Consider the following 13,937-nt stretch of genomic DNA (forward strand, 5'->3'; position numbering starts at 1 on the left):
CCGTTCTGCCTTGACCAGTGAAGTTCGGAACAGATTAATTTGACTAGAGAATTTTTCTTTTTGGGGGAATTTCGTACCCCTCAAAAACTTCAAATTACGTATTTCTTCCTCTAAATTTTAAAATTACATATTCTATTTCTAAACTTCAAAACTCACATATTTATTCATTTTATTATCTTTTATATTAAAATTCATTCTAAATTTATAAAATATCTATTTTACTCTTCATTAAAAGTATAAAACACTCCATCGAAATCAAATTTGAATATGGAAATTTCCTCTAATGTCCAATCTACGTGCATCACAATAAGATTATTGTGTGTTTGCTTCAAGATTTGTGTTAATCTAGCACGCACGAATCTCAAAACAATCTTGATCCACGTGTATCGCATTAAGATATGTGCACATTGCTTCAATATTCGTGTGTTCACTTCAAGAATTGTGCTAATCTAGCACGCATGGATCTTAAAGCAATCTGGACGGTCCTTCATATTCAAATTGGAATCAAATGAACGTTTTATGCTTTTTAATAAAAGGGTAAAATAAGTATTTTATAAATTTAGAATGTGTTTTAATATAATAGACAATAAAATGAGTAAATATGTGAGTTTTTAAAGTTTAGAGGGGGATATATGTAATTTTAAAGTTTAGAGGGGGATATATGTAATTTTAAAATTTAGAGGGGGAAATACGTAATTTTGAAGTTTTTGAGGGGTATACGTGAAATTCCCCCTCTTTTTTATTTTATTTCAACTCATACTAAATTTCATTAAAAGAATATGAACAGTAAAGGAATGAACTCTGATCACAAAATTATGTGATTCGTGTTGTTATCCTTTTTTGTGACCATCTTGGTTTGAATCTTATCTCCCCCTTAAATCTTCTTTTGAATTCTGATAGATGTCCAACAATGAAAATAGCACTCAACTTGCCATTATCGAACGAATTGACCAAAATATGCGCATTTGAGCCAAAATTGACCAGAAGTTGATCCTATGGGATTAATACTTGTGTGTTTCATTTCCTTGTCGGTTCAAACACCTCTCTTAATTTTTTAAAACACAAAAGTGTACAAAATTTGTTGTGCCTAGTAACATGCATCATCAACAGAGTAGATACACAACTACATACGGTTTTCTTTTGATCAAATAACTAGAGTTGATTTCATGATATAACATCTAGATGCAATTATGGGTCAGTAGTTTTGTCAGGACTAGATTGCCATATTTCACAATACCAGAAAGCATCAGTCTCTCTCTCCCATGACAGATTCACGTAGTTCAATCTCTTCCTCCTACAGTAGATTCAAAAGGATAATATGGTAATTTGTTAGCAAGTTCATATGCATTAATATTGCATTAACTGATAATATAGAAATATTTGCAAAGAATATTTCAATTAGTCAGATAAAATGGTTCATAAAGTTGTTCCCATGTTTGTTTTATGCTGATTTCACTCTTACATTGTTTCAGGTTTTGTTTTCTGTTGGCTCTATTGGCAAATAACAGAATATTGTTAAATACAGTAAAACAAGAGTGAGGCTATGGTACTATGCATAACACATATTAGTCCTTACTATGGATCAATATCTCCATTTGCAAAGTCCAAACAGTCGATCTAAACTGTTTAAATCTGACTGATCACGGCACGTATTTAGATCTCTAGTTTGCACCTTGATAACGAAGATATTGATCCATAGTATGGACCAATCTGAGCTATGCATAGTACCACAGCCTCAATCGTAAAACAATCATAATTTGTACCGGATTAGCCTGGACCATGTGACTAAACATGCAAATGCTATTGAACAAGTACAAATAATCTAGAGGCATAGATGTAAAGGAATCAAAGGCAAAGTAGTAAAAACAGACTAGAAGCGGGTAACATACCACCATAGCATTAAATTCAGTTTCTTCAGTGACTGCGCCTACTACAGCTGGATCATCCAATAAATCCTATTTTTGCACAGTACATACATTAGAAAAATATGTCCATGTAAAACTAATTATTATAAAAGTATTCAAATGGGAGATGTAAATATTAATTAGGCAACTTACATCATCTGCAATTTTTAGCACACCATCATTGTCCTGCATAGAAAGTAAAACAAGTAATTTGAGTTTAAGCATAGCTAAAAGAACAATTTTCAAGATATCTATCCCAGAAAGAACAAAAAGAAAACAAAATATATTACAAATGAAACCATTCCCTTATTCAAAATATGAGATATTATAAGATCAAATACATTTCATACTGATACTAGTGACCATGTTGATAAATATAGAATGCGATAAAATGTAAGATTTTAATGAGTGCAAGCTTAAGAGGTACCTTAACAGCAACAAATAGAACAGGATCGCATGGTGTGTAGATCATGTAGTGGCCCCCATCCTGAAAACCACATTAATTTAATGTAACCAACAAATAAATAATTAATAAAAACAAATCGCCAACAAATAAATGAATCGATAAATAAAAAGTGGATCTTACATGATTGAAACAAGTAACTTCTACACCTTCAGAAGACATCCCATCTAGAGCGTCACCACCATCTATCATTAAAGAAAATATTAACAAAATAGTTGTGTAGACACGCTTCCATTTCTTGTCAATTTTTTTTATATATTACCTGTATTAAAATCAAATATAGCATCCTCACCATAGCAAAAACCTCCCCTGGTCGTCAAGCAAAAACTAACACACAATTCCAAAAGATGTGTAACTAAAATAAGAACCCAAAAAGAAAAAAGAAATGTTTTTATACGAATAGGGGCATGCCAGTAATTACCCACTATTTACAAGATGCATATGGATTTTAGCAAGGGCATATTCTGCTGATGGAAGAACAGCATTTATTTCTTCATCACTTATCTGCCATAAAAGCATGATACATTAAGTTTTTAATTCCTTTTTGCATTTCTATCTCTGTATGTGTGTGTGTGTCTCAGAGAGAGAAAGAGAGCAAGTACTGATGTCCATCCACTGAAGTTGGCACTCCTTAATATCAGCACTGGCCTGAGAAAAAAAAATATCTTTCAAAAATCAATGCATAGAGCCCTTAATACTTAATGGCACATTAGTTACTATTATGTTTGCAACTGTGCATCTACCCTTCCAAAAAAAATGACAAAAAATATTCTCCAGTGACTAGTATTTCCATTTAATACAGACACATACCTGAAGAGGCTATTCAACGGCCTGTACTAAAAGAATTATGTAGTTCTATACAATATTGCAAGTATACCCATCATAACAGTATTAGGTAAAGTTCTCAGTTGTACCAGGAGAGTGGATTACAATATAACATATTCAAAAGGAGGATTATTTTTACTCACATATCAACTGGGCAGAGAACCATGCAGTCATGTCCTTGTGAACTTTTAAATACTCGCCTAATTACACATTCTAGCGGCCAACTATTCATTGGATCAACCTGCAGTTTATAACTAATTTTTGTAATTATTCTGCTAATTCTCATAATACACCTAATATTAGTCACTATAACATCAAGTTCTAAGAAAATTAATTTACACATTATCAATAACTGAAAATGAATTGTACATTGTATACAGAATAAATAACACATTCTATAATCTAATAAACAGCATAATATCTTTATGTACTTCACCGATCAGGTCAGGCTCTGGTACAAAAGTAACAATCTTAGATATATATGCACTATTAAGCTTATCAGAGCTGAGTACCAGTAAATTACATCTAGTCTGAATGTCTGATAAACCCTAAGAATAAGAAATTAAGTACTTACGATTGAAACTAGTCTTTTATTAGAGACCATGAGAACCTTCCCTTCAGGGTCAAGCACGAAGCCAGCTGGTGGCTTGGGCAAAGGCGCAGCAGCCACGTCATCATCATCATCACCAACATCATAATCCTCATCGTCATCTTCCTCCACGTCGCGAAATCTCCTCCGTCCACCGGCCTTCCTCTTGTCTGGCCTCCTCCGATTCTTCACTGGCGCTGCCGCCTGTGTTTGCTCGTCCTGTTTAACCGCGCGGAGTGGGGCCACAGAATGCCACGTGGCGGATTGCGTGGAAATCCGTGGGAATTGGCACAAGGAGAGACTGATTCGAGTAGGAATTTGGAAGGGAATTGGATTGGGAGAGGTGGTGTGCAATGAAATTATTGCCATTTTCTTTTGTTGTTTTTATTTTCTAAGCAGGGTTTTGCAAGGTTTTGCTCAAGGGATTTTAAGGTGGATTGGATTGTAGAGAGGCGAACTCACTCACTCCCTACACTGCTATGTCCTATCCAAATCGAACTGTAAGCAGATTGTTGTTGTAAATCAATGACAGATGGGACCCGCAAAACAGAACGGTAATTTTTATGTGACGAAAGGAAGCTCGTGACCCACTTGTCAGCGACTTGTAAGAGGAACTCAGCAGACAACCTGACGCAGAAAACCCGGACCAGGATGAAGAAAGGAGACTTAGGAGAGAGAACGGTAATTTTTATGTGACGAAAGGAAGCTTGTGACCCACTTGTCAGCGACTTGTAAGAGGAACTTAGCAGACAACCTGCCGCAAAAAACCCGGACCAGGATGAAGAACGGAGAGAGACTGCAGGGGTAGGGGTGATTAATGAGCGGGCATGACTGAGTTGAGAGAGGGGGGTTTTCGATGAGCATCAGACCAAATCCTGTTTGATGGGCTGTTGGAATCATCGGATTTGTTTTAGGATTCCTGTGTACGGATTTTAAAGCAGATCCGACGGTTCCAACAGCCCATCGAACAGGATTTGGTCTGATGCCCATCGGACACCCCCCTTACTCGACTGAGTTAGGGTACGTTCATGCTCAATTCATTATGTAAATGAGCCAATTTAAGTGAGTTACTAAATGAGCGAGTTATAAGCGGCTCACAAGTTATGAGTATCAAAATTTAACAAATTGTTATAATTTATTTAAATAAAATAGAATCAACATATTACATTCTCCACATTAGCATCGACTTTGTTCTGCTGATTTTTAAAAAGGAAGCAGCTAACAGTCCCCCAACTCCAGTCCCCAAAAAATCTCCGGATATTTTCAACTAATTCTGTAAACATCAATACTAAATTCTGTAAACATCAATACAAAATCCTGTAAACTAATTCAACAAATCCTGTAAATATAAAAACGCGTGAAAGCTGTCAAAAAAGCGTGACAACTGTTGGGGACCACCTTCTGTGAACATACACATAATATCCTGTAAACATACACATATTATCATGTAAACATACACATATAATCCTATAAACATACACATATAATTATGTAAACATACATATTGTACTTGAAATTATAGCAGTTGAAATTATGACAATTGTGGTAGTTAAAAACGCGTCAGAACTAAGCTAAAAAGGGAAGACTTTTATACATGAAAATTTTTGGGGGACTGTAGCCCGGAGGATATTACTTTTTCTCTTTTAAAAAATATGAATGTATGAATATGACATAGGGATTTAATAAGGCAAGGTCGCAAGGATGATTTAATGTTGCATAAATTTAGTTCATTGATTTAATGCTACAGAAATTTAGTGCTAGAAATTTATTTGAGATTAAATGTGACAGGGATTAGATGTGGCAAATTTTTAATGAGTGAGTTGAAGCATGCTCATACTTGTTTTTAAGTAAATGAGCGAGTTTAAATAAGTTTTTAATAAGCAAGTTATGAACGGTTCACGAGTTATGAGCAATTTACTCATCGCAGGGGTCTCATTTTTTGTTCTATGCTGTTTTTCATGAGATGGGTCGGTTCTCCAGAGTCCACCTCAAAGAATCACAAATTTTGATTAATACGAAGTACGAACATATATAATCATTGGCAAACAGATTTATTAATTGGTCGTACGATAATCAGTCACTGCTTATAAATTGACTCAGTTATTTAACGAAAGTTACGAAATGCTTATTTAACGCAATTAATTTTTGTGTCAGATATGCACACCGTGTATCGAGTTTCATTGCAACCACTTGATCTACCGTAATTTTGGTGGAGACCCATGAGCAGAGAACTCGGATCGATTCGAGAAAATATTTTAGAAGAGGATGATTGATTGTGAGGTCTCAATTTTTGAAATCATTTTTTTTTAAATCATAGGAGGTCCCAATTTTATTATTTATTATTATTTTTTTATAAGGAAGGTCGGCTATGTAACTCATTAAATGAAAATTTTCAAGTCATTATGGTTCAGTTGCCATTATGTTGTTTTATTACTAGAGTAAGAAGTTACTAGTCACTTTATACATGTACAAATTGAATTGATATTTTAGAGTTGGATTTTTTTTTTTTTTGACATTGTTTGACAGTGGCTGTCAATACATAAGTTACATGGCTAAATTAATTAGCTTCTCACAGAAACTGTTTAATGCAGAGTTGGATTGTTGTACTTCATGAAATCAGATTATAGTTTATTTCGCGTTTATATTTCTGTTTTCAAAACTTAATTGTCACACCCCGCGGCCACGGGTCGTAACAGTCCCCCGCCGTAAGCATACAACGCCGTGTATACTTACAAGGCGATTAACAATTCAAACCAAACAACAAGCAATTCAAAATAAGTCTCTAATATATAATCAGAGTACACAGTCTGGACAGAAAATAATACAACAAAAGTATCACATCCGGATACCAACCATGAGGCCTACCCTAAATCTATACAACAAAATATATCTAGGGTTATCAAGTGGTAAGCTACTAAGGCCTACTACTCTTGTGCCTCTCCGGAATCAGTCGCACCAGTACCTGTAAAGTAACCCAAAGGGTGGGGGTGAGAATAAATTCTCAGTGCGAATTTGCCACAGTTAGACTATTGGACTTGCAATCAAACTCCATATTCAACAATGAAACCATACAACAATAGCAATTCAAATCAATTCATATTCATAATAAAAAAGGAATGCATATGCTCGACAACAATTAATCAGATGAATCACAGTTAACGGAATTTCCAAGATAAATTTCAAACACAACAGATATTTTGGCTTAACTCAATTCATTAGGGCTTGTAGCAATTACAGATGTTCTTTCGAGCTGGACCCTTTATCAAACCCACATCTGTAGGGTTACTGACACCTACAGATGGCCCACCGAGCTGGACCCTTTATCTGACACCCATCTGCAATTGCTTGGCTTAACAGTTATTAAGGTCTGATTCAAGTCACATAAAGAAAATTCTCTTTAGAATCGTTTCCAGTATTTGCAATATTCAATTGACCATCCAAATGCATTAACACGTAGGAGAATGCCACCGAGCCACAGACGTTACACATTAGTCACCCACGATTCCAATTCACACATCATCACATAATCACCCTCCCTCGTCCCAACCGGTACTGGGAAACATCGAGGGCCGTTCACCTAAGGCCATTAGGATCCTGGGAATCAAAGCCAGCATACAGCCCGACTTTGCAAATTCATTGGATCCAAGTGCTTAACTTCGTAAATCCATTCACATACATATCAAATCAAATCGTGGTGACTTTCAATCAAAATCAGATCATAATAGATCGACACAACCTACAACCATACCAGTATGCAAATCACTCAAGTCACATCAATTCGAGTTTAATTTGATTGGGCTATGCAAATGCTCTACACAATTCAATGATGCAATCAATGATATTCAACATAACAAACGAATACACAGTTTAATTCCTGAAAATAAAGTATCAAACAAGTCCAAGAATCCCGCACCTTAATACGACGAGCGTACCGCTTAATTAAGGATCGGACGTCTTGTATTGCCTCGCAACGTCTTGCTCGACCGAGCCTACACCTATATTACACGTATACTAGGTTTAAACTTGGTTCACGATCGAGAGGTTTACTCGAGTTACTTCTAGGGCTTATACCTTCTTTAATCAATTTCTATGCTTTTGGTATCAATTCGTTCGGTTCATTATTTCTTACCAAAATCCTCTAAAACTGCACACAATCTCATCTAGGTCCTCTGGACCATACAAACTCTCCATTTGGTAACAATTTAGGTACCAGTTCTCTATTTTGGTTCTCGTAACAGTTCGATTTACCGTTTGGTTAAACCCTAATTTGGTCAAATCTCAAATCAGTCGTTAAATGTTCTAGAAATTCAAGATCAGGAGGCAACCCTACCGATTACAAGTCTAATTGGTTGGGTTAAGCAAATCAATTCACGATTATGCCCAGTTTCAATTTTGGCACGAAACCCCAGAAATCCAAAATCAACAAATCGGAAGAAATCGGGAAAAATATTGACAAATAAACAAGCAAGGAGTGTAGAGGAACTAATCCTCGAGCAATTCGAACACAAATCTCGAGTTTAAAATGAGAATATGAGAAATCGAGAAAATTCGAGATTTAGAAAGAGAAAAGGAGAGAAAAAAATACCGAATCAGGGAGTTGGGAGAGATTCTTGGGCGCTTACTCGGTTCCAGTTTCAATTTCTCGCAACAATCGGGGGTTTGAGAGGAACGGGAAACTCTTTCGCTCTTTTTCTCTCTCTCGGGTAAAAAACACTTGAAAATGGGGAAATGAATGAAGTGGGAGAGAGAGAGCAAAGGATTTATGCAAATAACCCCTCAGAATCATCCAGTGCGGATGGTTTCATCCGCAGTGCGGGTCCGGTCACCCGCACTCGGGATTTTGGAAAATGAAAATTAACACAGAAAAATCGCTGAGTGCGGATGCACTCATCCGCAGTGCGGGTCACTCACCCGCACTCGAGACTTAGGCAAGAGTTCAGGAAAAAGTCCGAGCCTAATGCGGACGCATTCCACCCGTAGTGCGGGTCCATCCATCCGCATTCAGGACTTGGAAGAATTTCAAAATAACACATAATTTCATGAGTGCGGCTGCACCCACCCGCAGTGCGGGTCAACCCATCCGCACTCAGCACTTAGGAAATTCAGACCAACACAGAATTGCATGAGTGCGGACGCACCCATCCGCAGTGCGGGTCAACCCATCCGCACTCAGCCTATAAAGTTTCAAAATCTCGAAATTTCAACGCGGTTTCGATTTACACTTAACTTACTTAGATAAACCTTAATTAAGGTTCTAAACTCCTATTTTGTTAGCACGATTTTTGATTCTTGCTTTTAATTCATTTGAAATTAATTGTGAAAATTTCGTAACGTAACATTAATGGATTTTCTACTTATCTAAAAAAATGTAAATAAATTCTAAAAAAAATATAAAATTTGATCTCTAATAACAATTTAATATAAAGATTATGTTAAACATTTCAACTTAATTGTGAAGTAAAACATGACTTCTACTCCATGAAGAATAATAGTCAACTGGTAATATACCAGCACTTTAAAAAAATGAAGAAACATAAAAAATCATCTAATTAATCCATCTAAAACATGTTTAATATAGTTAGTATTGGTGATAAGGAGCCCCAGGCCCCCAATGGAGTCCAAAAAATAAAACAAATAATAAAGATAATTATAAATGGAAAAAGGTACTAAATATGTTATCAATAACATAACAATAATCTGTAACTTTCACTGTAATAAAACCACAAATTTGAGTATAATACCAAAATATATATATATATATATATATATATATATATATATATATATATATATATATATATCTTGATAGAATTTACAATTTAACATCCAAGACAGATCAATTACAATAATCTATTGCAACAATACATTGGATAAAAAAACAGAAAGATAACTTTACACAATACAACCTAACCAAATCCTGACCTGACTAGATTTATTCCAGAGCCATGAATAATAGGACACATCTTCTACTGATATAAAATTATAAATTACACCGAAACCAGATAAAAAAAATTATAAAATTTCTGATGAAATATGTACCCATTCGTTTAATAATTGCAGAGTCTTCTCAATTTTTTACAGCGCGTTTCCAGTTTTTACTTAGGGAGCCATGCATGATCTTTTTACCCATACATGAACTGCACTGGCATGAAATCCTGTCAAAATTTAAGAACATGTGAAATAACATTTTACAAATGATATCAGGCAGAGAAGAGTTTAAGACCGATTCTTGTTTAAAAGAAGTAAAAAACTGTGTGAACGCTGGTAACGAAAAGCATGATTATTATAAAAAAGAAAAAAAAAATGCTAATCTAAGGTCAACAAAAAGGATGAAAAAATAACAAAATTTAAAGTATACATACTGTGCGTGTGCTGCATCCCTAGAAGCTGAATGAACCCACCAGGCTCAAAGCGACTGGGTAGTACTAAGAAATCGGCACCAGCTATGACATGGTGCTCTGTTCTCACAAAGATAAAAAGAAAATTTCCATGAAAATTTATCAACAGAAAAAGAGAACTCTTATAACTTGGACAGTTTGACTGTTCAACCAATGATTTGAGTGCAATTTGGAATTTGGCCACTAAAACCGGATCATTTCAGAAAAAAAAAATGCATTATCAGTTGACCAGAGTGATATAACGAATTAAAATTAACAGTATTTAATGGAAGTAAGGATACGTCGCACAGTCCAATATATAAACCAAACAAAAATTACAAGCTCTATGTTTTTTTTTTTATCTTTTATACAGTTATAGTTTTATGTTTTTATTTCCTTATTAGGGTACATGGTATTAATTAGTACTCCTAATACATTCTATTTCATTCAATTAAGATTAATGTATACTGACCTTTGGGTAGTCTTCTTTTTCCTAAACCACTCATGCTGAAATAAAGCGAGTCTGTCCGGCCGCAACATAAAAAGGAGGAAAGCATTTGTTAGCTGCAGTTGTTTCCAGATCTAGTATACAACAATTACTGTTCATTTAAAATTATCAACTATTTTGCAAACAAAATATATAAATGAAAATATAACAAATTTCTTAAGCCTGTTCCATATCATTAATCATGCATATAATTCCCTTGTTTGTTATGTCTAGATTAAAAACAGACTATACACCTCTAATATCTTGTAATTTACCAGTACTTCTCATATACATACTGATTTTAATTATGTACTGCTAATTATCCAGCACAACTGCTAGTATATTTGAAAATTTTCAAATAATGCTACACAAAGTTGCAATGTTTACAGTACTAGAATCTAAATTTTGTTGGTAACTTCATATGTTAATGACGTGAAATAATGATGCGGATTCTAAATTTTATTTTTTCTGCCAAAATATCGTCATCGTTAATGAATTTATTAATGTTTCCCCGTAAACACTATTTGCGACGCATGCTAGTTTGAAAAAAAAATTTGCTAACTATAAGGTTGTGTACATAACATCGAAAAAACAAAGAAATTAAATTTCAAATTTTGAGAAACATGTAGATAACACAAATAATAGACATGCATTAATGTTATGGATTCTAAATCTTAATTAATTACCCCCCAATAATATCGTCATTGCTAACGAAATTATTAATGTTTTTCCCGTAAACATTGTCCGCGAGACATGCTACATTGATAAACAAAAATAACAAAAATATAAGGTTCTGTAATTCAATTCAAACTGTGGAAATTTTTTTACGAGTTTCAAGTTTATGGTAATTTATAGATTAGATTTGTGTACGAGACAAATCATGTATTTGCATCTTAGGGTGGTCTAAAGCGCAATTTTAGAAGTTCAATTTTTTTTTGGGTCCAATTTTGGATAAAAACTTCACTTGTGCTTGCCAAAATCAATCACAATTTTGTTGAGATAACTAAATAGTACAACATTTTAATTTCCAAGTATGGGAACCCTAATAAACAAACATCTTAATACAATTTTCAATATATATGTTGACTTAATTCAAGAAAATAAAGCTATCTCAACAAATTGAAGCAAAAAAAATATCACTAAATTTATTTTATTTTTATTATATTATTAATTATTTGGGCAGGGAATAATGATAGAAGCGATGGTCTAAGACTAAGGATGATAGCATCAGAACTGAAAGAGAAAAAAATAAACACCTAATTGTTAAAACAACATACCTTTATCAAAATTCTACCAACCATAATAGGAGCATAGAATCCAATCTTTATGACCCTCCGAGATAAATTGAGATGTTCTCTCTCACTCAAGCTTATATTATTTCTGCACTATATAAAATATAAAATTGTGCGTCAGGATTAAGCAAATTAAATGTGAACCGGTTAATTAGAAAAAAAATCTTCTCATATCAAAGCTTTTGATTTGAGATGAAATATATTTGGCAAGATTTAATGGAATTATTTGAATGGGCTAAATTTGTGATGGTATTTGGTACAACAGAAAGGCATAACGGAAATATATATTTTGATGGGATCAATTTGAGATAATTTACAATGCCTTCAAACAAATTATATCCTGATCAAATCAACATTTAAAATTATACTAAGAATTTCCAACTTACCATGTGCCATAACAAAACCATAGGTCCACATATTTCCTAGTTTAGCTCAAAAGTTTTAACTAAAGTCTTTATAGAATTGTTAATGTTGAATTCATCGGAGAAGATAAATATCAGTAAATTTCGTTCATATTTCATTTTATTTGTGAGTGCTTAACTTGAAATAATTAAATGTCCTGAAGAATTTTATAAAATGGTGCCTTTTATACGGAATTTAAACAAAAACATTAAATAGAGAATTATAAATGAAAAATAAAATAAAAAACACAGAAACATTAAATAGACAACTATAAATTAAAAATAAATTAAAAAAAAAAACGAAACACGACACACCTTAAAGCAAAATTATGGCAATGGCAACGGGGGCTTTACTTCTCTCCGACTTGATGAGGATATATTGTGAATATTGGGGTTTAGGTTTAGTCATTTTATAGATGCATAAAGAAATAGTTCGTATTGAATAGGTAATGTGGGACTAAAATTTGAGAACCGGTTGGTTTATTTTATAGGTGCATAGAGATATGATTTCTATTAAATAGGCAATGTGGGGTTACTCAATTTGAAAACCGGTTTGACAAATATATTCTTTTTAATTGATTGAATTTGAGATATTGGTATATGAAAAAGTTATAACGAATACAAAGTAACGGACAGGGCTTCCTATTTTACGACTTTTTACAAACCTACCCATACTTTTTGGAAAAAAAAAAAAAAAAAAAAACTATATCTCTGTCAATAATTTCGAAACTATATATATATAGTTTAAAATTATTTTATCACATGCAGTTACATGCCGTTCATCAGTCATTACTGCTTGTAGTATTCATTTTTTTTTTTTTAAATCCCATCTGCCAGACTGCCATCATTTTAATGTTTTGTTAAATATTTTGATGAGTCCAAATGATCTAAAATAACATTGACAGAAATTTTGCGTATATTTTGTTACCTTGTATCTTCATTTACTTTTAGTTTCTATATTTTGTTTCAGTATTTAATTAACTAGTCCTTGTAAGATTTAGATATATCTTATTAGATTATGATTCGATGAATTTGACTACTCTTGCCGGCTCCACCTTTATATATAAAAGGGCTATTGGGTCTCTTTAATTCATATACTAGTATCGTGTCCGTGCGTTGCAACGGCGACATATATATTATAAGATTGAATAGAATGCGAAGAGATTTTTTTGTTTGATATTCACACAAAATAAAAAAATAAAAAAATGACAAATAAAAAAAACATAAATCAAAAACATAAATAACAATAAAAGAAACAACAACAAATGAAAAAAAGGTATCAAATATAACATGATTTTTTTTTAATTCACTCTTGTTCAGAAAGATATGATTATTTTTATCAGCACAACATCTATTATTTATCTATTCATAAAGATACAATAGCACTAAACAAAATACAGAAATGCATTATTGTTTTCATTTTCATTGTCGAAACTATAAAAGAAGAGAAATGAAACGAAGGAAATGGAGAAATAAGCAAATAATTTAATTGCAAAAATTGAATATAGTTGTAAGGAGAAATAAATTAATAAATAAGAAAATTACCTAAATTATATTAATAAAAATAATAGATTGTTTCACAAAGAAGAATTATCATGA

The 13,937-nt window shown here is 33.2% G+C and overlaps 1 protein-coding gene across 1 annotated transcript; it reads right to left on the bottom strand.

Moving 5' to 3' along the window:
* Positions 1 to 1,034: 1,034 nt before the first annotated feature.
* Positions 1,035 to 4,256, bottom strand: LOC144573310 (BTB/POZ domain protein TNFAIP protein). The gene is made up of 10 exons (XM_078323059.1): positions 3,767 to 4,256; positions 3,336 to 3,433; positions 2,970 to 3,015; positions 2,789 to 2,871; positions 2,630 to 2,694; positions 2,491 to 2,552; positions 2,332 to 2,391; positions 2,058 to 2,090; positions 1,890 to 1,955; positions 1,035 to 1,294 (listed from the first exon to the last, which is right to left on the bottom strand). Exons 1-10 carry the CDS (start codon positions 4,148 to 4,150, stop codon positions 1,247 to 1,249), a joined length of 945 nt encoding a protein of 314 aa, XP_078179185.1. The 5' UTR covers positions 4,151 to 4,256; the 3' UTR covers positions 1,035 to 1,246.
* Between the last annotated feature and the right edge of the window lie 9,681 nt (positions 4,257 to 13,937).

Source organism: Carex rostrata, chromosome 21 (genome assembly GCF_964058835.1).
Source record: "Carex rostrata chromosome 21, lpCarRost1.2, whole genome shotgun sequence".
Classification (NCBI taxonomy): Eukaryota; Viridiplantae; Streptophyta; class Magnoliopsida; order Poales; family Cyperaceae; genus Carex; species Carex rostrata.